Source organism: Astyanax mexicanus, chromosome 8 (genome assembly GCF_023375975.1).
Source record: "Astyanax mexicanus isolate ESR-SI-001 chromosome 8, AstMex3_surface, whole genome shotgun sequence".
Classification (NCBI taxonomy): domain Eukaryota; kingdom Metazoa; phylum Chordata; class Actinopteri; order Characiformes; family Acestrorhamphidae; genus Astyanax; species Astyanax mexicanus.
The window spans coordinates 5459910-5487677 of record NC_064415.1 but is presented as its reverse complement, the minus strand read 5'-3'; the positions used below and the strand labels follow the sequence as shown (position 1 = coordinate 5487677).

General features: G+C 38.7%; 2 protein-coding genes and 2 pseudogenes across 2 annotated transcripts in view; 3 read left to right on the top strand and 1 right to left on the bottom strand.

The window, feature by feature from the left end:
• LOC125803775 (E3 ubiquitin-protein ligase TRIM39-like) overlaps positions 1 to 27768 on the bottom strand; it is a 109098-nt gene that overhangs the window by 8027 nt on the left and 73303 nt on the right. The gene's annotated exons all lie outside the window — the stretch shown is intronic.
• LOC125803791 (zinc-binding protein A33-like) lies at positions 379 to 4816 on the top strand (annotated as a pseudogene).
• LOC125803783 (E3 ubiquitin-protein ligase TRIM39-like) lies at positions 379 to 12061 on the top strand. The gene is made up of 7 exons (XM_049481982.1): positions 379 to 450; positions 9946 to 10539; positions 10636 to 10731; positions 10819 to 11052; positions 11148 to 11295; positions 11369 to 11395; positions 11496 to 12061. Exons 2-7 carry the CDS (start codon positions 9952 to 9954, stop codon positions 12038 to 12040), a joined length of 1638 nt encoding a protein of 545 aa, XP_049337939.1. The 5' UTR covers positions 379 to 450; positions 9946 to 9951; the 3' UTR covers positions 12041 to 12061.
• LOC125803780 (E3 ubiquitin-protein ligase TRIM39-like) lies at positions 388 to 27544 on the top strand (annotated as a pseudogene).

Here is a 27768-nt window from a genome sequence, read left to right as displayed (position 1 = left end):
TGATGATACATCCTGATCATGTTATGAATTACTACAGAAAATATCATCCTTAATGCTCCTTTAAATGATGGAAAGGGTTTTAATTGGTGACCATGTCTTATTGGGATCTTACTTAGAGCTGTATTTCTCTGTTTTTATGATTTTTTTTATTAAGAATAGTCAAAATGAGGTGATTTCACTGTTGATAATGGGTGAAATTCAATGCTATTTTACAAAACCCACACATATTTCAGACTTGATGCATGGATGGGAGTGTACTTATAACCCAATATGATTACAGTCATGTGTGTTGTGCAATTACCTTGTAAATGTAGTTGCCCTTTGAGCTCACCGTTGAACTATATTACTGCTGTTGTGTTTTTACTCACTGTGCAGCCTTTCATTCCCGTCACCCACAACTGGATTAACTAAGATACTCAACCACAGATACAGAACAGCTATTGTACTGCAGTAAGTAATCTGTAAATCTGTACATTTCCGAATGTGACATGGTAAATAGGCCTGTTCTCGCTTATTTCTTTTGTCTGTTTAATTTAAAGCACTAATTTGCTGCAACTTATGTAGAAACAGGGAAACTGATGTTCTTATTTTTGTGCCTTCACTACTAGACTTTTTGTTCTTCTGTCTATGTTTGTATATGTACTGTATAGTCCTATCATTTTTAAGTCAATTATGGACAGTATTACCAGAGTAAGCATATGTATTGTGTTGTGGTGATCATATTGAATGGTTTAGAACAGTTAGTATCACTGCATTGTGTTATGCATCAAAGTCCAAGGTTCAAACTCTTATCATTTCCTGGGTTTACAAGCTCCACAGATCTCGTTGTTGATTTTGTTATTGAAAGACCCACAGGTGAGATCTGCAGAGTTATACTGCAACAAATACAATAGAGATAGACTGTATTTTATGACATTTGTATTCTTACTAATTTATAAGAAGCACATCAACAGACTCTTTTATTGCTTTAACACGCCGTTAAAATAGCATCAGAGTTTAGAAATTCAGGTTAATTTCTGTCGTGTTTCTATTTTAGCGGCAGAAAACACAGGAGCTCCACTGACTGAAGTAAACCTAGACAACAGTCAATCATTAGAGTTTATTCCTATAGGTGCTCCCAGACCAAACCAGCTCCCAAACCCAGACTTTAAACTCAACAATGAACAAAATAAAGAATAAAATAACATTTGTGTTCCCCTAAATAAGCTCCTGGTTTCCCTTCATAACGTGAACGTGCAGGTCAGTATCCTCTGCTGAGATGCACAAAAGCGCCACACTGTTAAGATACGAACGTGCCAAAGTCAGAGCTCACCTGGCTCTTAAGGGGAAAGACGACTGGCACACTGATTGGTTTATTTCACATTACGCCCAAAACACATTAATGATTAATTAAGAGAAAATGCAATAAAATGACAAAAGCACTGTACAATGAGTCTAGGAACAAGAGGCCATTTCACATCATGAAATACCTGACCCTTAGGAGCCATGGCTGCTTGGGTGTGTCCTCCACCTCCCAGATGTCTCCGTAGGCTGTTCAAATTTTGCTCTCTTGAGAAACACCCAGTGTTGGGCACTTTACTTTGAAAAAGTAATTAGTTATAGTTACTCGTTACTTCTCCCAAAAAGTAACTGTTACTAACAGAGTTACTCCACTATAAAAGTAACTGGTTACCAGTAAAAGTAACTATCGCGTTACTTTTATTATTTGCCTGTAAAAAAAAAAGAAAATCAATTATGTATTTACTACTATTATTAGAAAAATAACAAACGAAAATAAACCCAAAATTTGGACAAAAATATAATATATATAACGAATTAAAAAAAAAAAAAAAAACGAAATTCCACACACAACCAAAGAAAATTACTAAAACTTACTAAAACAGAAAAAAACGTAAAAACACGTCTGGGGATGAAATTAAACAAACCAAGCCACACTCAAAGGAAATATGTATATATAAACAAAACAAAATACTGGACAAAAACAACAATCTAATGACCGTTAAAATGGTATTATTATAACAGTTTAACAGCTGGATCAAACAGCTTTACCAAAAGAGAAAGCAGCAGCACCACAAAAACCGGAGCAGCTAAAAAGAGCTTAACGTCCTTAAATCGGAACTTGGCCTGTCCACGGCAATCACTGAATTAATTAGAGCAGCAAATCGTCACAATTGTGCCTCACTTCACCACGCCAAACCACGTAAACCTACAGGCACAGCGGCCAGAAGCTCAAGTTCACCGGAAAGAGGAGGGGTTAACCAGGGCAAAGCGAAGTTAAAAAAAAAAAAAAAAGTGAATTGAGCAGCTAAAGTAACGTGCAGTAACGAGGTGTCGGAAATGGTAACGGCGATATAGTTACAGTCAGAGTAATTAGTTAGATTACTCGTTACTGAAAAAAAGTAACGGCGTTAGTAACGCGGTTAATTTCAGTGCCGTTACTCCCAACACTGGAAACACCCCTCCAGATTTAAAATGTGAGATCCTCATGGCTACCCAGCATTGGAAGGAGCCAGCTGGTTCTGGAAAAAGGTGGCTGCCCCTTTTTTTTCGATGTCACACCTTGACCATCTTCTGAGGGTCCACAGACCCTTCACCCCTACAGCTTTCCTTATCTCCACCAGCAGCCTTGTACAGTACACAAAAATGTAGCTGATCTGACTGATATAATGAATTCAATCTTAACGCATCTCTGTGTCTCCTCAGTCAGTCATGGCTTCCTCCAGCAGTCTCCTGTCTGAAGATCAGCTCCAGTGCTCTATCTGTCTGGATGTGTTCACTGATCCAGTCTCTACTCCATGTGGACACAACTTCTGCATGGTCTGTCTCAGAAAGTACTGGAACAGCAGCTCACACTGCCAGTGTCCACTCTGTAAGAGAGAATTCCCCCAAAGACCAGAACTGTCTATAAACACCTTCATCTCTGGACTGGCTGCTCAATTCAAGAAGTCAGTTCAGGTGAAGTCCAGCAGAGCTCCAGAGAAATGTTCCTTCAAATCTAAGAAGGTGCTGTGTGTCTATTGTAGTGAGGGGAAGCTGGAGGCTGTAAAGTCCTGTCTGGACTGTGGGCTCTCCTACTGTAACTCTCATCTGATGCCTCATAAAACTGCAGCTAAACTCAAGAAACACAATTTGATGGATCCTGTGGAGAACCTGGAGGACTACATCTGCCAGAAACATGAGAGACCCCTGGAGCTGTTCTGTAGAGACGACCAGACGTGTGTGTGTCAGTTCTGCACTGAGGGAGACCACCGGACTCACAGTACTGTTCCTATAGAGGAGGAGAGTGGAGAGAAGAAGGTGAGAGATGTTTAGACAGAGAATTATTAACACAAATTTTACTATTCTCCTATTTTTCCTAAGAATAACTGATCATAATGTGTCTCTTTATCACAGACTCAGCTGGAGAAGACACAGACAGAAGTTCAGCAGATGATCCAGGAGAGACTGAAGAAGATCCAGGAGATCAAACACTCTGTAGAACTCAATAAAGTGAGATTTTAAAGCGTTTAAACTCATTTTAAATATGAAAGCTGCTCTTTAAACAGTGTTACTGTTCTTATTGTTGTCTCCTGTTAGAAAATCAGAGAGAAGGAGGAAGCAGACAGTGTGGAGATCTTCAGGGCTCTGGTGCGCTGCATTGAGAGAAGCCAGGCTGAGCTGCTGGAGGTGATGGAGGAGAAGCAGAAAGCAGCAGAGAGGCAGGCTGAAGAGCTGATTAAAGAGCTGGAGCAGGAAATCACTGAGCTAAAGAGGAGAGACACTGAGCTGGAGCAGATCTCCCACACTGAGGACCACCTCCACCTCCTACAGGTCAGAGTCCCTCTGTTTCTCAATAGTAATGCAGTCCATCACAGGACAGCACTGCCCATGCTGAGGGGTTTCTCCTCTCTCCTGCTGTACTGTAGATTTACCCGTCCCTCTGCAGACCCCCACACACCAAGAACTGGACTGACGTCAGTGTTAACACTCCTCTGAGTGTGGAGAGTCTGAGGAGAGCTCTGTCTCAGCTTCAGGAACATCTCACACAGGAGATGGAGAAGATTGGTAAGAGTGGTAAGTGTTTACTGTTCAGGTTTTTAATAATCATGAATTTAGAATCTAATAGTCTTTATTCTTTTTCAAACAGAACTGAAGAGAATTCAGCAGTATGCAGGTGGGTGGGGCTTTCACTGATCACATGATTCAGTCTGTATGTTTCTCTATTTCTTACAGTATGTTGATTAAAATGGGTTTAAACTGTGTTTCTCTCTCAGTGGACGTGACTCTGGATCCTGATACAGCAAATCCTAAACTCATCCTGTCTGATGATGGAAAACAAGTTAAACATGGAGACAAACGACAGAAACTCCCTGATAATCCAGAGAGATTTAATCCTTGTGTCGGTGTTCTGGGAAAGGAGGGTTTCTCCTCAGGGAGATTTTACTATGAGGTTCAGGTCAGTGGGAAGACTGAGTGGGAATTAGGAGTGACCAGAGAGTCCAGCAACAGGAAGGGATCGATTACACTGAGTCCTGTGGATGGATACTGGACTGTTTGTCTAAGGAATGAAACTGAATATAAAGCTCTGGAATCTCCTCGTGTCCTCCTCTCGTTGAAACAGGCTCCCCAGAAGGTGGGGGTGTTTGTGGATTATGAGGAGGGTCTGGTCTCCTTCTATGATGTTGAGGTCAGATCTCATATCTACTCTTTCACTGGTCAGTCTTTCACTGAGAAACTCTATCCATACTTCAGTCCTGAGCTCAATGAAGGAGGTAAAAATTCAGCTCCACTGATCATCACTCCTGTTCAACACTATAAATGAGATTTATTGTTTATTTACTCGATCAGAATCTAATTTGTTGAGTCAGAATTAAAAATCAGATTGTAGATTAAAAGTAGATATTGGATAAATTCAGTCAGTTTCTGTTTAACAAATTAATATTTAAATAAAATATTATCAATATTCTCTTTATATCTGTTTGAAAGATCATTGTCTGTTAAGTTTTTGTTCATTATGTCGGTGATGTTCACCTTTTATTTTCTGTATTAAATCATTCCTGAGTAAACTGTACAATCTGCAGGTCTGTGGTGCTTTTAGCTAAAGTTCACCAGTGAACTAATATAAATCTAAATAGGATAAAAAATAACTTTAGTTAATATATTAATATCTTCGCTAATTATTTAAATATTTGTTAGTTAATATTTAATTTACTTTTAGTAAAGTGGTATTTTTTACTATCTACTTCTTTTATTCTTGTTATTGTTAGGTACTGATTAGCTGTATCTCTGGTCTTTTTTATCTCTTTAGGATCTTCTAACCAGTAAAGTCTGGATCTCAGATTTAGCAGAAGTTCAGTACACACTGTGTTTCAGCTCAGATTCAGTATTAAACACACAAAAACCCTCAAACACCCCAAAATCGGTTTTGTACAATAGATGTCTTTACTGCTTTCACTCTGTTTGTGTTGTTTTATTTGGCTGAGATTAATTTTTTGCTCATTTTCACTCTTAAATATAAAGATTGTTCATATGGTCCATTGAGTGACACTATAGATGAACCGGTTTTGGTGCTGATAAAAAACATGTTTAAAATATATTAAAATTTATTTACATAGTGTGCATTGCTTACTGATTTTAATATAAAAGTTCATGTATGTGGTATCAGAAAAACAGCTTAATACTTAATAAATGTTTTAAAATGTAAAACATATAGAATTGTGTATTAAATGTACTGTATGCTAGAGTTTAGATCGGGCCCAAAATATCCAGCCCGTTCCAACCCGACCCATAAACTGTCATTATGAGCCTGAGCCCGATTTAAACTCCACATTTTTTTTAGTAAGTAAAGCGTTAAAACTGAGCTTTTTAAATAATTTTCAGGCTGTTTCAATAATATAAATCTGTTCAGAATGATGTTAATTAACATTGCAACACTGAAGAAGCATAGACCTATTACTTAATAAAAATGTTTATTAAGAACAGATACACACAGTGCTGCAAGTCAAGTGCGTAATGCAACAAATAGAGGAGCTCACGTGTGCGTGAGACCCAGAGCTGCGTGATTATAACATTCTAACTAGTGCAACTTTTTTATTTAAAGCACAGTTTGATTTGTTACTTTGCTATATTGTGATTGTCACGCCATATATTTATATAAAATAAAAATAGAATTAAAAACACAGAATTACCTCACAGATCATTTTCTTGGATATCGGGTCGGGCAGAGAATCTAAACTCTACTGTATTCGTACTGTAAAGTTTACTACAGTAGATAATCACCGTCAGCAGGTTCCTGAAGGTTGTGATGATGCTCCAGTGCAGTGCAGTAATCACCAGTAGATGATAGGAGGACGCTGTGCTGTGATGCTGAATCTGCTGTTGAGTTTGGTGATGAATGTATTAGTTAGTGATTAATGTATGAAGTGGGAGAACGTTGTGAGCGGTTCAGTTGGGGGTTTGGGTATTGATTATTGATCATCACTCAGGTTCAGGATCATCAGACTCTTTGTGGTTCTTCTTTATCTCTTTTCAGGTCTCTCGCTCTCTCTTTCTCTTTATCTCTCTCTCTCTCTCTCTCTCTCTCTCTCTCCTGCAGATCAGACTTGATCTCAGATCTTCAGCTTCTTCCCCTATACAGTTCCTTCAGCTCAGAGTTGCCAGGTTTGCGGTTTTCCCGTCAAATTGGGCTCGTTTAAAAATCGCGGGTGAAAATTCAGGGGTGGCGGGTGCTTTTTCGGGGGGCTAGTTTTAAAATTAGGCAGTCGCCAAAAAACAAAAAAAAAAGTGGGTGTTGCCTTGAATGTTACGTCAACACGGTGGGGAAAGGTGTAAAATCCACACTAAAAATCAATCTTCTCTGATTTACAACAGTAAGAACCAGGAGAACATAACTATGGGATGTAACCCACTGCAATGACTTATAAAGAAAAATGTTACCATTGCATTTAGATTTTATTTTTACTGAGTAAAATATTTTTTTTACATTTATTATGCAGTACATCTCGAAAAGGCAAGGCCAAAGTGAAGCTTTTATTTTATTTTTTTACAATTAGCTTTTTCATTTTAGATTTGACTGTAAAATACCTGTATTGTAATGAAAATGAAATGGCAAAAAGCCCTTTTAATAATTTTTATTTATTTTTTGTCACATATAACTCATGCTAAATTGAAAAAAAAAAATTATTGCAAATGAAGTGATTTAATTTTATTTTACAATATTTTCCCACGTTTGGAAATAGAAAGCGCAAAACAGTATTTGCATTTTTCATTTTAGTGTTTTCATTTCAGTTTTATTTTTGGCAGGATTTACCTCCCATACAGAGAGAGAGAGAGAGAGAGAGAGAGAGAAATTCACAATGTAACCAGAAATCACAAGGCGATTAAAAAACTGTTAAAGAGGAGAGAAAACAGTTCAAGAGGGGCAAAAACAGAAAAAAATAAGGAAAAAAAAGTTCCTCTTTTTTTTTTTGCTAATTATATTACTATTAAATGTTCTTGACTGGGATATAAAACTGTTATAAAACAACAAATAAAACACTTATGTTACAATATTATTAATTACTTTAAGATAAATAGCAATACTGATAATAAATCCCTTATAAACTAAATACTAAGTCGTTCACTCATAGTTATTTTTCCATTTGCTTCAAATGTGTGACAGACAGATATTTTGGGCTAGATTAAGCTTCTGAAGGGCGGGTTTTAGACTGATTTTGGGTTTTTGGGATATTTTTCTTGGACCTGGCAACCCTGCCTCAGCCCCACTCATCACATCTTCAGAGAGCTTTCCTGCTCCTTCAGTTTAGCTCCTCCTCCTCTGGACCAGAACAGCTCTGACTTATTCCATCATGATGCTGCTTCTGAAAGTGACAGTCTGTATCTTCTTCAGCAGATGTTCGTTATCATTTCCTCTGATCTTCTGAAACTCCATGATCTATGAGAGCTTCCTCACCTCAACATCTTTGATCTTCTGTTGGGGCCATCCACAGATCCACAGACATAACTGAGCTACAAAAAGCATATTACCAGTGAAGAAGATACCTCATCTCCAGATGCTGCTGTCCATCATCACATCCATCATCCAAACTTTAGACCTTCAGCTTTTACCTTCTAACAACCAGTTCTTACACAATGTCCCATTCTATTTAGATACATTATAATCTGCTGTACACTCTCTGAACTTCTTACCTGCTGTGTTCTCCTATCTAGAACCCTGTCTATATCTAGCACACCCTTTCCCAGCATGAACCGACCAGTAGAACCAACACTGAGAGAATGAGATCTGAACACAAGAAGCAGAGAGTTTATTTAGAGAGTAATGATTGAACTGTGACTGAATTCATCAATACTTCATTTTACAAACTGTTCTGACCAGAGTCTGACTAGAGATCTCCCCCAGAACATTACTGGATAAAACCTAAACACCTAAACTCTTCAAAACTTTCAATAAAACACCTTCTTACAAAGGATGAGCTCATTATTCATCTCTCAAAACTTTGATCATTTAGTTTAATTACATAAAGAGATTTTTATTAGATCAGATTCTCAGAAAACCAGCAGAACTTTAATATTCTAATCTATTGTAAAACTGATCCATTAATGAAGTTTAATTACCTACATATATTTACTAAATGATGAATGATTATTGATTTATTTGATATATTGATTAGAGCTGCATACTGTAACACTGCTTTAATTCAGTTGGTGAAGTTCAGGCTCTACCTGCTGGTTAAAACATGGAGGTGCATCAACCCATCCTCATGAGGTGGTGGGCGTGGCCTCGTGACGTCACTGGGGAGAAACGAGAGTTAAGTGAAGCTGCTTGATAAACAGAATTGAGCTCCTTCTTTCAGCAGGACATAATCTCTCATTTGAAGCTCTTTCAGTCAGGTAAACTCCACAGGTAAACTCTGAAGGAGCAGAAACACCTGGACGAAGGAGAAGAAGTGAAGCTGGTAATGTATGGCGTCGTTTTACTGCCAATAATCGAGAGCGGAGTTTTTGAATGTAAGAGTCTATTTCATGCAGCGCTCACGGATTTTATTTGTTCACGTGTAAAATATAGGTGCGCTCTCACAAATTTACCATGCTCTCTCAGATTAACTCTCCTCATAGTACGAAACTGCGCGCGCGCTCTCAGATATATAACTCTCGAGAATGAGTGCGCGAACTTAACTTCTCCCTGTGTGCTCGCGGAGCGATTTTTACTGCAACAAAGTTGCTAAAAGTCTCCAGCCAATCAGAAGTGGCAACAAGATTTGACCAGTTAAATAGACCACTGAAGTCGTGCGTCATTCTGTAGTCCTTGTATGGCTTCTAAGTGTCTCAAAGTTCTCAGAAACTCGCCTCTATCACATTCTGTGGTAAATAAATCTGTTCAGAACACTGTGCGTTTTATTCTGTGTACATTTTCCTCCTAAACATCACTAGATCCTCTAAATCACGAGAGTATTTAAGCTTAATAATTAGAAAAATGCTAGCTTTAAGCTAACGCTTAACTGTGGCAGGGAATACCAGAGGACTTATTATCTACATATATTTACTAAATTTGTGTGAGCTATGTTTTACACGTGAGCAAATAAAATCCGTGAGCGCTGCATGAAATATCCTCTTACATTCAAAAACTTCGCTCTCGACTATTGGCAGTAAAACATGATGCCATAGTAATGCCTCTTAATCTTCCTCCTGTTTCTGCTTCCTTCTGTTCAGCTAATTTTTTTACATTCACTGCTCTTTTACGTGTTTAAACTGCTGTAAGACGCTCACTTCTGTTCTCCAGCTCAAGCTGTTCACTTTAGTTCAGTCTCAGAGTTCAGCTTTAACAGCTGGAATGTGGAGATGATCAGCAGCTGGATGGGTTTGATGGTGAAAAGTGTGGAACTGTTTTCATTCACTGACTAAGAATTACTCTGAAATTATCTCTGTGCTCTCAGATCACCTTCATGCTGCTTCTCTGTGTCTCCTCAGTCAGTCATGGCTTCCTCCAGCAGTCTCCTGTCTGAAGATCAGCTCCAGTGCTCTATCTGTCTGGATGTGTTCACTGATCCAGTCTCTACTGCATGTGGACACAACTTCTGCATGGTCTGTCTCAGAAAGTGCTGGAACAGCAGCTCACACTGCCAGTGTCCAGTCTGTAAAGAAGAATTCTCCAAAAGGCCTGAGCTCCGTGTGAACACCTTCATCTCTGGACTGGCTTCTGAGTTTAAGAAGTCAGTTCAGGAGAAGTCCAGCAGAGCTCCAGAGAAATGTACCTCCAAATCTAAGAAGGTGCTGTGTATCTATTGTAGTGAGGAGAAGCTGGAGGCTGTAAAGTCCTGTGTGGACTGTGGCGTCTCTTTCTGTGACTCTCATCTGATGCCTCATAAAACTACACCCAAATATAAGAAACACAAGCTGATGGATCCTGTGGAGAACCTGGAGGACTACATCTGCCAGAAACATGAGAGACCCCTGGAGCTGTTCTGTAGAGACGACCAGACGTGTGTGTGTCAGTTCTGCACTGAGACGGACCACCGGACTCACAGCACTGTTCCTATAGAGGAGGAGAGTGGAGAGAAGAAGGTGAGAGATGTTTAGACAGAGAATTATTAACACTAATTTTACTATTCTCCTATTTTTCCTAAGAATAACTGATCATAATGTGTCTCTTTATCACAGATTCAGCTGGAGAAGACACAGACAGAAGTTCAGCAGATGATCCAGGAGAGACTGAAGAAGATCAAGCAGATCAAACACTCTGTAGAACTCAATAAAGTGAGATTCTATAGCGTTTAAACTCATTTTAAATATGAAAGCTGCTCTTTAAACAGTGTTATTGTTCTTATTGTTGTCTCCTGTTAGAAAATCAGAGAGAAGGAGGAAGCAGACAGTGTGGAGATCTTCAGGGCTCTGGTGCGCTGCATTGAGAGAAGCCAGGCTGAGCTGCTGGAGGTGATGGAGGAGAAGCAGAAAGCAGCAGAGAGGCAGGCTGAAGAGCTGATTAAAGAGCTGGAGCAGGAAATCACTGAGCTAAAGAGGAGAGACACTGAGCTGGAGCAGATCTCCCACACTGAGGACCACCTCCACCTCCTACAGGTCAGAGTCCCTCTGTTTCTCAATAGTAATGCAGTCCATCACAGGACAGCACTGCCCATGCTGAGGGGTTTCTCCTCTCTCCTGCTGTACTGTAGATTTACCCGTCCCTCTGCAGACCCCCACACACCAAGAACTGGACTGACGTCAGTGTTAACACTCCTCTGAGTGTGGAGAGTCTGAGGAGAGCTCTGTCTCAGCTTCAGAAACATCTCACACAGGAGATGGAGAAGATTGGTAAGAGTGGTAAGTGTTTACTGTTCAGGTTTTTAATAATCCTGAATTCAGAATCTAATAATCTTTATTATTTTCCAAACAGAACTGAAGAGAATTCAGCAGTATGCAGGTGGGTGGGGCTTTCACTGATCACATGATTCAGTATGTATGATTCTCTATTTCTTACAGTATGTTGATTAAAATGGGTTTAAACTGTGTTTCTCCCTCAGTGGACGTGATTCTGGATCCTGATACAGCTCATCCTTTTCTCATCCTGTCTGATGATGGAAAACAGGTTAAACATGGAGACAAACAACAGAAACTCCCTGATAATCCAGAGAGATTTGATCCTTGTGTCTGTGTTCTGGGAAAGGAGGGTTTCTCCTCAGGGAGATTTTACTATGAGGTTCAGGTCAGTGAGAAGACTGATTGGTATTTAGGAGTGACCAGAGAGTCCAGCAACAGGAAGGGAGAGATTACACTGAGTCCTGAGGATGGATACTGGACTGTGCGGTTGAGGAATAAAACTGAATATAAAGCTCTGGAATCTCCTTCTGTCCTCCTCTGGTTGAAACAGGCTCCCCAGAAGGTGGGGGTGTTTGTGGATTATGAGGAGGGTCTGGTCTCCTTCTATGATGTTGAGGTCAGATCTCATATCTACTCTTTCACTGCTCAGTCTTTCACTAAGAAACTCTATCCATTCTTCAACCCCAGGCTTAATGATGGAGGTAAAAATTCAGCTCCACTGATCATCACTCCTGTTCAACATAAATGAGAATTATTTTCTTTAATTTAACTGTGGCTCATCGGTGCATAACTAAATCTTCTTCACATCAAACAAACAAACAAACAAACAAACAAATACATAAATGGTTCTTGATCAGAACAGGCCAGCTGCTCACCACTTTAAACCAAATACAAAACATACATAAATCAATCAATCACTGATTAAAGAAAGTACCAAATAAATAAATATATAAAGGATTATTTAGGCACAGGAATGTTCACTTCGTTAATCAATGATCTTAAAGAGAACATTATAACCTGTCTGTATTAGTTCAGAATAAAGTCCCATTAGTCCCGAAGTCCCAGAATTAAGCCCATATCACTGGTAAGTCTCCCTTTAAAGCTTTTTGATTTGTAAATATTTGTTAATATTTATTTTGATTTTGGTATTGAAATATAGTTTATATGTAAATGAAATTGATTTTTTATGCAAAAATAATCACATTTAATTTGTTTATTTCTACTGAGCGAATTGATTATACATTTCCAGATGTACACTAATGCTATGTTCACATTACCAGGCTGAAGTGACTCAAATCTGATTTTTTGCTCAATGTGGCTCAGATCTGATATTTTCATGGCTATGTGAACATGTGGCTTTTAATGTGAACGTAGCCTATATGTCCAAATGCTTGTGGACACCTTTTTTAAGTTGCACCCCTTGTTGCACCCACAGAGCTTTTTTAAAAATCAGATTTAATTCAGTTTCATATGTGCTCCTAAGTTGGATACGTATCTTATCTGAAATCTGAATTGATGCATCTTAACTTTTACTATGAAATTAGTATTATTAAATGCATGACCTAAGCAATAAATGAATAAATCAATAATGTTCTGAGCTCTGCTGAGTTTGTTCTTCAGCAATGGGCTAAATAGATTTTTTTATTTATACAAATAAATTAGGTTCATAAACTGGTGCAGCCTTACCTTTAAATGTCATGATGATACAAATTCACTAATATAATGATACAAACCCTCACCAACCACATGAGGTAATTATTGCACTTATTTGGCTAAACCTGAGCAACCACCTGAAACACTAAAGCAACCACCTGGGTACCACAGCATCTGCCATAGCAACCACTAAGCAACATTATATCAACCACCTCTTATTTTCTGGATGACAGAAAGAAACTAAACACGAATTTTCAGAACTATCAATAAAACACCTTCTTACAACAGATGACCTCATTATATATATCTCCAAACTTTCAGCATCTTTTAGTTTCATTTCGTATTTATATCTACTGTAAAACTGTTCTACTGAGATTGTGTTTAATTATCTACATATATTTACTAAATGATGAATGATTATTGATTTATTTGATATATTGATTAGAGCTGCATACTGTAACACTGCTTTAATTCAGTTGTGTTTAATTATCTACATATATTTACTAAATGATGAATGATTATTGATGTATTTGATATATTGATTAGAGCTGCACTCAGACTCACTCTGGCACTATTACACTTACTTATTTATTAGTTCATACATGAAAAAATGCAGCACCAAAGCACATTTATGGCGTTACTTACAGAAATAAAATAAAAAAAAGAGAGGAGCTAGGTCCAGCTCTAATTTACACTCTTTACACTCCAGTGCACTTAGTGTAAAGGGCTCTTAAAGGGACAGTGTTCACATTACAAACACTTCCTGAGATTTTTAAACGTATCCACTTAAGTTCTAATTCAGAAATCCTGAGGTGTTTACAATACAGTAAAAAAAGGTTCCTCTACATTTACATTTAATTTACATTTATGGTATTTAGCAGACGCCCTTATCCAGAGCAACTTACAACAAAATCATAGCTAGTTTGTAGAGACTTGGATCAAGAGATACACAAAACTTTGATTTTGTTTAGAACTCAAGAAGATTTTTTTTAGGATTAGTTTAGGAACTCTGAAACGATGATTCTTCAGTCACCGTTTGAGGACTGCAAGTGACTCTGCTGTTCTGACACCCAGTGGAAGTTCATTCCTCCACCTTGGTCCTTTAGAAGAGAGAAGAGTCTGGATGTTTGTTTTGTTTTCTGTTCGTTTTAAAGGGATGGTGGGTCTAGCCGAGCCGTATTGGAAGCTCTAACAGCTCTTGGTACAGATCTGGCTTTGACCATCATTGCCATCAGGTAGGAAGGAGCTGGTCTGTTTTTGGCTTCGTAGGCCAGAGTCGGGGTTTAGAATCTGATGCAGGCGACAAAAGGAAACCAGTAGCATATACCAGAACAGGGTGAAAGGAGGATAATAATAAAGTATACAGAAAAACAGATACAGGACTGCAGTCTGTAATTCTTATACAACCTCAAAGTGTCCTAATATGATCAGTGGAGCTGAAAAAATGGATATACAAGGCTTTTCTTAGGTGCATCAACACAAATGTTAGGTGCACTGACTTCAAGGTTCAAAGGTTGACATTTTTGTCCAGCTAGCCAATATTGAATTGTAAATAATTAACTAACAATCTGCACAGCATAAAGTTCTTTATTTGAAGCACAATTCTAGCAGAAAGGTAATATATGGAAAATGTATTGGTATATAAAGATAGATAGATAGATACTTTATTTATCCCAAAGGAAATTTAGAAAAAGTCAGGATGTTTGTTTTGTTCTTTGTTAGTTTTAAAGGCATGGTGGGTCAAGCTGAGCCATACTGTAGCTTTACTGGTCTTAAATTTAAGCTTAAATCACTTAAGATTAATTACATAAAAATAAAATGTAAAAGTGCAAGTGTTCAAACCGGACATCTAATAGCTCAGTATCATATGGATCATCTTTCATGACCCAAGACCAATTTTATATAGTTTGATGCACCTTTATTTACCTAATTTATAAAGAATTATAGGAAAAAAAGTCACACATGTCAGCGGTTACTCAAATACGTCTTAAAGAGTAACTACACTCTAAGACATTTTTACATTGCTAGTTGAAATGTGAAAACGCTGCAGTAATAATCTATGCCCTGTCTAAAACACTTAAAATTAGATGCAATTATTAAGAGAATTTAGATATTTGACCATATTTTGATCAAAAGTGTACTTAATAAAGTCAAAATAAAATAAAATAGATTTCTTCTTTTCACAAGTGTAAGTCTACAAGCTGATCTGAAGACTTTTATTATGACACATAGTAGATAGTGGATTAGCTTCTATAGCTAATGGCTAACCGCTAACTGTGTTTCCGGGCTGAATGAATCACTTTTGTGTTTTTTTAATAAAAGATTGAGTTCTTAGTGCTGGTTAGAGTGGGTAGGATCTGTTGTTTGAAATAAGATGTGAATTATGACTGTAGTTCACTTGAGTTACTTTTTACCATCACAAAACCAGACTGCAGCTGACGGCCCAATGCTAGCTAGGCTAACAGACCGCTGGGGTTTATGGAGATGGCTAGCGGCTAATGGCTAAATGGCCATGCTAACTGTATTTCTGAGCTAAATGAATCCCTGTTATGCCTTGGTCAGCTTCTGAGTGATGACGAAATAAAATTATATCACAGTGGGGTTCTGTACTATTGAGAAATTAGGTCGCATGTGCTACCAAATTGGTCGCACTCTAGAGCCCTGATATAAAATTGTAGTAGAAACAAGAAGGTGATTATAATGTTATGTTTGATCTGTGTATAATGAAGTTCTGCTACCATTTATCTTTATCATTACTGATATTCTAGAAATAAGTCAAATAAAGAAATTTACATGTACACTGTTTATGTTGTCCACCTTTATTTTCAGCTTGTTAAATCACTGAAACTGAAGGTTTGCATTAATTGGTGTGTAGCTCTGGTTAAAGCTGTCTCTGAAGAGACTGGGAGATCATAGTAGTGAGATCTGGTGTAGAACAGAAGGTCTAGTTAAAGGTTCTATGTAACTTGTACCTGACAGCTAAGCTCCGCCCACATGAATCCTGTTATTGCACCTATCTAACATGCAGTAACCTTAACCTCGACAACACGATCTATCTATATATATTTACTAAATGATGAATGATTATTGATTTATTTGATGTATTGATTAGAGCTGCATACTGTAACACTGCTTTAATTCAGTTGTGTTTAATTATCTACATATATACGTTGAAACTGGCTCCCCAGAAGGTGGGGGTGTTTGTGGATTATGAGGAGGGTCTGGTCTCCTTCTATGATGTTGAGGTCAGATCTCATATCTACTCTTTCACTGCTCAGTCTTTCACTGAGAAACTCTATCCATACTTCCACACTGGTCTCAATGATGGAGGTAAAAATTCAGCTCCACTGATCATCACTCCTGTTCAACATTATTAATGAGCTTTATTGTTTATTTACTCTAACATAAACTCATTTTTTGTGTCAGAATAAAAAATCAGGTTCTAAATTAAAAGTAGATTTTGGGGAACATTCAGTCAGTTCCTGTTTAACAAATTAATATCTAAATAAAATCTTATCAATTTCAACACAAATATTCTCTTTATATCTGTTTTAAAGATCATTGTCTGTTAATTTTGTGTTCATTATGTCGGTGATGTTCACCTTTTATTTTCTGTATTAAATCCTTCCTGAATAAACTGTGAGATCTGCAGGTCTGTGGTGTTTTATTATATTTTATATGTTTAATGAATCTAAATGTTTATTAGATGTTTAATAATTTCTGAATGTGTTTTAATCAATATTGAAATAAACAGGTATCAAGAGTCAACTGGGGAAATCTGCTTTTAGCTAAAGTTCACCATTGATTTGATATAAATATTAATATAATAAAAATTACATTGAGTCAATATCTTATTATCTTAGTTAATTGTTTACATAGTTTTAGTTAGTATTTAATTTACTTTTAGTAGTATGTCTAAGTTAGTGGTACTGTTTACTATATACTTTATATATATATATATATATATATATATATATATATATATATATATATATTTTTTTTTTTTTTTTTTTTTTTTTAGGTACTGTTTAGCTTTATCTCTGGTCTTTTTATCTTTATAGGATCTGACTAGTAAAGTCTGGATTTCAGACTCAGCAGAAGTTCAGTACACATTTTGTTTCAGCTCAGATTCAGTATTAAACACACAAAAACCCCAACATCTTAAATGTCCAATAGTCGTTTTTACTGCTTTCACTCTGTGCTGTTTTATTTAGCTAATGTCATTTTTTGCTCATTTTTACTCTTAACTATGAAGATCGTTACATTAGCATCATAGCTCCAGTGCTAATGTTTGTGAGGTACAATCTCCAACATGCCTCCTATACCAAGTAAACGTCCACATATTGTTAGCTAGCTACAAAATGTACTATACAGCAGTATAGAATGTAGGATTATAGGGCTTCAGTCCTGAAGCTGCAGTCTGCTGTACTGTAGGAATATACTGTAGCATTTAACAGTGTTCCTATTACAGTGACGAGTGGAAATTTACAGGTGTTGGTTTGAGTACCTGGAGCACAGGTGTGTCCTCATGACGTCACTCAGGAGAAATGAAACCATAGTGAACTTGTTTCATAAACAGAATCCGTCTCCTTTGAGCAGGACTCAGTTTCAGCTTTAATATTTTCTTAGAGGAACTAAATCTGTTGGATCTGATCTAAGAAGCAGAAAAGCAGAGAAAGAAAAGTGAAGCCGGCTGGTGAGTTTTCCTTCCTTCCAATGTTTCTTCCTTCAGATTGAGGGAGTCTTGTTGTCACTTTGTTCACGTAAAGTAACTTGTTTTATCTGTTGAAATGTTGTCTTTAAACTTTAATTCAACAAGACAGTTTCAGTTTTAAGTCTTTCTGAGAGGAACTAAATCTACTCTAAGGAACAGAAAGTCAGGCAGAGGGAATTTCTGTAATGGCTCAAGAGTGTGATCTGTAATCTCTGTGTTCGTATTTGAAAGATTAACCATGAAGGCATTACACTTCCTGAGAATATCACCTTTATATCTCTCTCTGTGTCTCCTCAGTCAGTCATGGCTTCCTCCAGCAGTCTCCTGTCTGAAGATCAGCTCCAGTGCTCTATCTGTCTGGATGTGTTCACTGATCCCGTCTCTACTGCATGTGGACACAACTTCTGCATGGTCTGTCTCAGAAAGTGCTGGAACAGCAGCTCACACTGCCAGTGTCCAGTCTGTAAGAGAGAATTCCCCCAAAGACCTGAACTGTCTATAAACACCTTCATCTCTGGACTGGCTTCTGAGTTCAAGAACTCAGTTCAGGTGAAGTCCAGCAGAGCTCCAGAGAAACGTTCCTCCAAATCTAAGAAGGTGCTGTGTGTCTACTGCAGTGAGGAGAAGCTGGAGGCTGTAAAGTCCTGTCTGGACTGTGGCGTCTCTTTCTGTGACACTCATCTGATGCCTCATAAAACTGCACCCAAATATAAGAAACACAAGCTGATGGATCCTGTGGAGAACCTGGAGGACTACATCTGCCAGAAACATGAGAGACCCCTGGAGCTGTTCTGTAGAGACGACCAGACGTGTGTGTGTCAGTTCTGCACTGAGACGGACCACCGGACTCACAGCACTGTTCCTATAGAGGAGGAGAGTGGAGAGAAGAAGGTGAGAGATGTTCAGACAGAGAATTATTAACACAAATTTTACTATTCTCCTATTTTTCCTAAGAATAACTGATCATAATGTGTCTCTTTATCACAGACTCAGCTGGAGAAGACACAGACAGAAGTTCAGCAGATGATCCAGGAGAGACTGAAGAAGATCAAGGAGATCAAACACTCTGTAGAACTCAATAAAGTGAGATTTTAAAGCGTTTAAACTCATTTTAAATATGAAAGCTGCTCTTTAAACAGTGTTATTGTTCTTATTGTTGTCTCCTGTTAGAAAATCAGAGAGAAGGAGGAAGCAGACAGTGTGGAGATCTTCAGGGCTCTGGTGCGCTGCATTGAGAGAAGCCAGGCTGAGCTGCTGGAGGTGATGGAGGAGAAGCAGAAAGCAGCAGAGAGGCAGGCTGAAGAGCTGATTAAAGAGCTGGAGCAGGAAATCACTGAGCTAAAGAGGAGAGACACTGAGCTGCAGCAGATCTCCCACACTGAGGACCACCTCCACCTCCTACAGGTCAGAGTCCCTCTGTTTCTCAATAGTAATGCAGTCCATCACAGGACAGCACTGCCCATGCTGAGGGGTTTCTCCTCTCTCCTGCTGTACTGTAGATTTACCCGTCCCTCTGCAGACCCCCACACACCAAGAACTGGACTGACGTCAGGGTTAACACTCCTCTGAGTGTGGAGAGTCTGAGGAGAGCTCTGTCTCAGCTTCAGAAACATCTCACGCAGGAGATGGAGAAGATTCCTGAGATCAGTAAGTGTTTTAAGTTTTAATGTTCAGGGATATCAATCTGCCTATGTAGGAAGCTAAGGTGATTCACCTGCTTTGATTCAACTGGTAGCAACAGGTGCACCAGAGAAGCCACAGCATGAAAACCCACCTAAATGGAAATGGTTTTGCAGGTGGTTGGATACAGAAAGCACTCTCTCCTTATCCATTCTGACTACTTCTACTTTAGTTTGCTCAAGTTTTGCTAGTGTCCTTATCACTACTGGTAGAAGAAGGTGGTATTTGCAGCCTTTTCAGGTTCATAGCACTGTTGCAAGAAACACAGCCTCAAATGCATGGTGGAAATACCATGGCATAGGCCATTACACAAGGAGAGCAGACCAACCCAGCAGAAGGGCTGGCATTTGCTACTTTATGCGGGAAGAAACCAGAACCCTACAACTTGACCACCAGCCTCCACTGGTGTCCATGTTCAGGACCAAACTGTCAGAAATAGCTTCAATAAGGGAGGCATGAATGAGAGCCTGATGTCCTCAAGTGGGTCCTGTATGCATGTAGACATGCATGATGAAGGCATTGATGCTTTTGATTGGACCTCACATTTCCCAGACCCAAATCCAATTGAGAACCTCTGGGACTTTCTGCATTAGTCCATCTGACCGATAATGTTAATATATATGTGCTGGTTTATGGTTCATACTGATCAGATCATTGATAAACTGTAATGGAACTTCTTTAGTAAATAGTGAATGATCTTCTCTAATCTTCTTCCAAACAGAACTGAAGAGAATTCAGCAGTATGCAGGTGGGTGGGGCTTTCACTGATCACATGATTCAGTCTCTATGTTTCTCTATTTTTTACAGTATGTGGATTAAAATGGGTTTAAACTGTGTTTCTCTCTCAGTGGACGTGACTCTGAATCCTGATACAGCAAATCCTAAACTCATCCTGTCTGAAGATGGAAAACAAGTTAAACATGGAGACAAACAACAGAAACTCCCTGATAATCCAGAGAGATTTAGTCGTGCTACCTGTGTTCTGGGAAAGGAGGGTTTCTCCTCAGGGAGATTTTACTATGAGGTTCAGGTCAGTGGGAAGACTTGGTGGACTTTAGGAGTGACCAGAGAGACCAGCAACAGGAAGGGAGATATTAGAGCCAGTCCTGAGGATGGAAACTGGACTGTGTGTTTGTGGAAAGAAACTGAATATGTGGCTCTGGAATCTCCTCCTGTCCTCCTCTCATTGAAACAGGCTCCTCAGAAGGTGGGGGTGTTTGTGGATTATGAGGAGGGTCTGGTCTCCTTCTATGATGTTGAGGTCAGATCTCATATCTACTCTTTCACTGGTCAGTCTTTCACTGAGAAACTCTATCCATTCTTCAACCCCAGGCTTAATGATGGAGGTAAAAATTCAGCTCCACTGATCATCACTCCTGTTCAGCATGAATAATAAGGTTAATTTTCCATCACTCTCTTTGAAATTCATGAAGCTCTTTTTATTTACCTCTATTCTTAGTAAATATTTCTGAAATATACTTTGTTGACCAGCGTCAGGGTTTTGAATCTGATGCAGGCGGCAACAGGAAGCCAGTGAAATGAATCCAGTTTATCCTGCATTTATAATGCATGTTTTATTCCAGCACCATTGGCTTTATCTCCCATCAAACATATAAGTATATACTAGAACAGGGTGAAAGGAGGATAATAATAAAGTATACAGAAAAACAGACACAGGATTATAGTCTGTAATTATTATACAAACCTTAAAGTGTCCTAATATGATCAGTGGAGCTGAAAAAAGGATATAAGAATGTAGAAGTAGAAACAAGAAGATGATCATAATGTTATGTTCTATCTGTTTAAGTTGAAGAACAGAAACTCCCTGATAATCCAGAGAGGTTTAATGATTATTTATGTGTTCTGGGAAAGGAGGGTTTCTCCTCAGGGAGATTTTACTATGAGGTTCAGGTCATTGGAAGAAGTTCTCCTACCACTCATCTTTATCATTACTGATATTCTAGAAACAAATCCAATAAAGAAATTTACATGTACACTGTTCATGTTGTCCACCTTTATTTTCAGCTTGTTAAATCACTTAATCTTAAGGTTTTCATTAAATGATCAATTATCAATTCAGTCACTGATTAAAGAAAGTACCAAATGAATAAATATATAAAGGATTATTTAGGCACTGGAATGTTCACTTCAGTTCAGCTGCATAAAGGCATAATACTGATTATTACAGGTTTCTTTAATTAAATTAATCAATGGTCTTAAAGAGAACACTATAACCTGTCTGTATTAGTCCAGAATAAAGTTGAAATTAAGCCCATATCACTGGTAATTCCCACTTTAAAGCTTTTTGATTTGTAAATATTTGTTAATATTTATTTTGATTTTGTTATTGAAATATATTTTATAGGTCAATGAAATTGATTTTTTATGCACAAATAAACACATTTAATTTGTTTATTTTTACTGAACAAATTGATTATACATTTCCAGATGTACACTAATGCTATGTTCACATTACCAAGCTGAAGTGACTCAAATCAGATTTTTTGCTCAATTTGGCTCAGATCTGATATTTTCATGGCTATGTGAACATGTGGCTTTTAATGTGAACGTAGCCTATATGTCCAAATGTTTGTGGACACCTTTTTAAGTTGCACCCCTTGTTGCACCCACACAGCTTTTATAAAAATCAGATTTTAGTCAGTTTCATAATTCGGATACGTATGAACGGTCAAATCTGAATTGATGCGTCTTAAATTTTATTATTAAATTAGTATTATTAAATGCATGACCTAAGCAATAAATGAATAAATTAATAATGTTCTGAGCTCTGCTGAGTTTGTTCTTCAGCAATAGGCTAAATAGATTTTTTATTTATACAAATAAATGGGGTTCATAAACTGGTGCAGCCTTACCTTTAAATGTCATGATGATACAAATTCACTAATATAATGATACAAACCCTCACCAACCACATGAGGTAATTATTGCAATTAGTTGGCTAAACCTGAGCAACCACCTGAAACACTAAAGCACCCACCTGGGTACCACAGCATCTGCCATAGCAACCACTAAGCAACATTATGTCAACCACCTCTTATTTTCTGGATGACAGAAAGAAACTAAACACGAATTTTCAGAACTATCAATAAAACACCTTCTTACAACAGATGACCTCATTATATATATCTCCAAACTTTCATCATCTTTTAGTTTCATTTCGTATTTATATCTACTGTAAAACTGTTCTACTGAGATTGTGTTTAATTATCTACATATATTTACTAAATGATGAATGATTATTGATTTATTTGATATATTGATTAGAGCTGCATACTGTAACACTGCTTTAATTCAGTTGGTGAAGTTCAGGCTCCACTTGCTGGTTAAAACATGGAGGTGCATCAACCCATCCTCATGAGGTGGTGGGCGTGGCCTCGTGACGTCACTGAGGAGAAACGAGAGTTAAGCGAAGCTGCTTGATAAACAGAATTGAGCTCCTTCTTTCAGCAGGACATAATCTCTCATTTGAAGCTCTTTCAGTCAGGTAAACTCCACAGGTAAACTCTGAAGGAGCAGAAACACCTGGACGAGGGAGAAGAAGTGAAGCTGGTAATGTATGGCGTCGTTTTACTGCCAATAGTCGAGAGTGAAGTTTTTGAATGTAAGAGTCTGTTTCATGCAGCGCTCACGGATTTTATTTGCTCACGTGTAAAATATAGGTGCGCTCTCACAATTTTACCATGCTCTCTCTCAGATTAACTCTCCTCTTGTACGAAACATCGCGCGCTCTCAGATATATCATTCTCGTGTACCATCTGTCTGCTCTTAATGTTTTGAGAGAGCGCGCGCACTTAACTTCCCCCTGTGTGCTCGCGGAGCGATTTTTACTGCAACAAAGCTGCCAAAAGTCTCCAGCCAATCAGAAGTGGCAAAAGGATTTGACCAGTTAAATAGACCGCTGAGGTCGTGCGTCATTCTGTAGTTCTCGTATGGCTTATAAGTGTCTCAAAGTTCTCAAAAACTCGCCTCTATCACATTCTGTGGTAAATAAATCTGTTCAGAACTCTGTACGTTTTATTCTGTGTACATTTTCCTCCTAAACATCACTAGATCCTCTGAATTATGAGATCGTTTAAGAGTTGTAATGAGAAAAAATGCTAGCTTTACGCTAACGCTTAACTGTTGCAGGAAATGCCAGAGGACTCGATTCTGCAGTACACCAGCGAACTCCGGTCGGATCGCGTTTTGCACTATTATTCTTCTTCACAGAGGATCATTAAAGTATTTAAACAGGTGAAAACTCTATCAGTATGGTGATGTTGAGCAGTGTAGCCTGTCTTAGAGCTTTAAAAGGCAGATAATAAGAGAAAGTTGTTCTCAGTTCAGGAGCAGCGCTTCCCTGCGGGTTTAGTATTTAATTACGGTCATTATTTTATACTAATTACATACTAAACACATGCCCCAAATTATCAACTAACAACTAATCAACAAACTAACTGCCCTCACTGAGGCGAGCTCTGTGTTACAGCAGTAAAACTAACAGGACAGAGTTACTCCAGAACCACAGAGCTAACCCAGCTAACTGAAGAACTACAGAGTCTAAAACACTTGTCCTGTAAAACATGTAGAATGGCTTAATGTGAGTTTTTTTTTCCACTGAAAGAATTTATAAGGATGAATCTTAACGTGGCTTAATGTACTGAAACAACGAGCCAGAAAGACCAAACATCTCAAATTTATTTCACCAAATAAAAAAAAAGGTAAATGGTAAAACGTGCTACAGTGTTTAAAGCTGGTTTTGGAGTAACTCTTTATTGCTGGGTTAGTTTTTTTTTTTTTTGCTGTGACACATCCAGCTCTCCTCACAGAGGTCAGTTAGTTCATTAGTTGGATCAGCTGTGTTTAATATACTGTAAACATACTGCCGGAGTTTGCTGGTGTTGTGCCGAAAAGAGTCCCCTGCTGATCTCTGCAGCTGCGCTTGGATGTCAGTTCTGTGTGCTGTAGCATTAGCTCAAAGCTAAATATATGATATATCTGAGAGCGCGCGATGTTTCGTACAAGAGGAGAGTTAATCTGAGAGAGAGCATGGTAAATTTGTGTGAGCACACCTATATTTTACACGTGAGCAAATAAAATCTGTGAGCGCTGCATGAAATAGACTCTTACATTCAAAAACTTTGCTCTCAACTATTGGCAGTAAAACGACGCCATAGTAATGCCTCTTAATCTTCCTCCTGTTTCTGCAGGAGATCCTTCCTGTTCAGCTCATTTCTAACATTCACTGCTCTTCTAGTTTCATCATTTTTATGAAGGTGTTTAAACTGCTGTAAGACGCTCACTTCTGTTCTCCAGCTCAAGCTGTTCACTTTAGTTCAGTCCCAGAGTTCAGCTTTAACAGCTGGAATGTGGAGATGATCAGCAGCTGGATGGGTTTGATGGTGAAAAGTGTGAAACTGTTTTCATTCACTGACTAAGAATTATTCTGAAATGATCTCTGTGCTCTCAGATCACCTTCATGCTGCTTCTCTGTGTCTCCTCAGTCAGTCATGGCTTCCTCCAGCAGTCTCCTGTCTGAAGATCAGCTCCAGTGCTCTATCTGTCTGGATGTGTTCAGTGATCCAGTCTCTACTCCATGTGGACACAACTTCTGCATGGTCTGTCTCAGAAAGTGCTGGAACAGCAGCTCACACTGCCAGTGTCCAGTCTGTAAGAGAGAATTCCCCCAAAGACCTGAACTGTCTATAAACACCTTCATCTCTGGACTGGCTGCTCAGTTCAAGAAGTCAGTTCAGGTGAAGTCTAGCAGAGCTCCAGAGAAACGTTCCTCCAAATCTAAGAAGGTGCTGTGTGTCTATTGTAGTGAGGAGAAGCTGGAGGCTGTAAAGTCCTGTCTGGACTGTGGCGTCTCTTTCTGTGACACTCATCTGATGCCTCATAAAACTACACCCAAATATAAGAAACACAAGCTGATGGGTCCTGTGGAGAACCTGGAGGACTACATCTGCCAGAAACATGAGAGACCCCTGGAGCTGTTCTGTAGAGACGACCAGACGTGTGTGTGTCAGTTCTGCACTGAGGGAGACCACCGGACTCACAGCACTGTTCCTATAGAGGAGGAGAGTGGAGAGAAGAAGGTGAGATATGTTTAGACAGAGAATTATTAACACTAATTTTACTATTCTCCTATTTTTCCTAAGAATAACTGATCATAATGTGTCTCTTTATCACAGACTCAGCTGGAGAAGACACAGACAGAAGTTCAGCAGATGATCCAGGAGAGACTGAAGAAGATCAAGGAGATCAAACACTCTGTAGAACTCAATAAAGTGAGTTTAAACTCATTTTAAATATGAAAGCTGCTCTTTAAACAGTGTTATTGTTCTTATTATTGTCTCCTGTTAGAAAATCAGAGAGAAGGAGGAAGCAGACAGTGTGGAGATCTTCAGGGCTCTGGTGCGCTGCATTGAGAGAAGCCAGGCTGAGCTGCTGGAGGTGATGGAGGAGAAGCAGAAAGCAGCACAGAGGCAGGCTGAAGAGCTGATTAAAGAGCTGGAGCAGGAAATCACTGAGCTAAAGAGGAGAGACACTGAGCTGGAGCAGATCTCCCACACTGAGGACCACCTCCACCTCCTACAGGTCAGAATCCCTCTGTTTCTCAATAGTAATGCAGTCCATCACAGGACAGCACTGCCCATGCTGAGGGGTTTCTCCTCTCTCCTGCTGTACTGTAGATTTACCCGTCCCTCTGCAGACCCCCACACACCAAGAACTGGACTGACGTCAGTGTTAACACTCCTCTGAGTGTGGAGAGTCTGAGGAGAGCTCTGTCTCAGCTTCAGGAACATCTCACACAGGAGATGGAGAAGATTCCTGAGATCAGTAAGTGTTCAGAAAGTATTTATTAGTTACGTATTTAGTGAGATTGTGAGGCAGTTTTTGTAGAAAATAAATTTAGTTTTATGTTTTTATAAATGTTTGGAGACACTGCACTTAAATTCTGGACGGTTCGAGCTGGTCCAGGAAATTTACCTGTCCTGAACATTTTAGTGTTTTCCAGTGTTTAGTGTTTTCAGGACAGTCCTGTATGATTTAGTGTTAATATTCCAGTGCTGGTTCATGGTTCATTCTGATCAGATCATTGATAAACTGAAATGGATCTTCTGTAGTAAAAAGTGAATGATCTTCTCTGATCTTCTTCTAAACAGAACTGAGGAGAATTCAGCAGTATGCAGGTGGGTGGGACTTTCACTGATCACATGATTCAGTCTGTATGTTTCTCTATTTCTTACAGTATGTTGATTAAAATGGGTTTATGCTGTGTTTCTCTCTCAGTGGACGTGACTCTGGATCCTGATACAGCAAATCCTGCTCTCATCCTGTCTGATGATGGAAAACAGGTTAAACATGGAGACAAACAACAGAAACTCCCTGATAATCCAGAGAGATTTAATCCTTGTGTCGGTGTTCTGGGAAAGGAGGGTTTCTCCTCAGGGAGATTTTACTATGAGGTTCAGGTCAGTGGGAAGACTGAGTGGGAATTAGGAGTGACCAGAGAGTCCAGCAACAGGAAGGGATCGATTACACTGAGTCCTGAGGATGGATACTGGACTGTATTTCTGAGGAATAAAACTGAATATAAAGCTGGAAAATCTCCTTCTGTCCTCCTCTCATTGAAACAGGCTCCCCAAAAGGTGGGGGTGTTTGTGGATTAGGAGGAGGGTCTGGTCTCCTTCTATGATGTTGAGGTCAGATCTCATATCTACTCTTTCACTGGTCAGTCTTTCACTGAGAAACTCTATCCATACTTCAACCCCGGGCTTAAAGATGGAGGTAAAAATTCAGCTCCACTGATCATCACTCCTGTTCAGCATGAATAATAAGGTTAATTTTCCATCACTCTTTGAAATTCATGAAGCTCTTTTTATTTACCTCTATTCTTAGTAAATATTTCTGAAATATACTTTGTAGACCAGCGTCAGGGTTTTGAATCTGATGCGGGCGGCAACAGGAAGCCAGTGAAATGAATCCAGTTTATCCTGCATTTATAATGCATGTTTTATTCCAGCACCATTGGCTTTATCTCCCCTCAAACATATAAGTATATACTAGAACAGGGTGAAAGGAGGATAATAATAAAGTATACAGAAAAACAGACACAGGATTATAGTCTGTAATTATTATACAAACCTTAAAGTGTCCTAATATGATCAGTGGAGCTGAAACAAAGGATATAAGAATGTAGAAGTAGAAACAAGAAGATGATCAGAATGTTATGTTATATCTGTTTAAGTTGAAGAACAGAAACTCCCTGATAATCCAGAGAGGTTTAATGATTATTTATGTGTTCTGGGAAAGGAGGGTTTCTCCTCAGGGAGATTTTACTATGAGGTTCAGGTCAGTGGGAAGAAGTTCTGCTACCACTCATCTTTATCATTACTGATCCTCTAGAAACAAATCCAATAAAG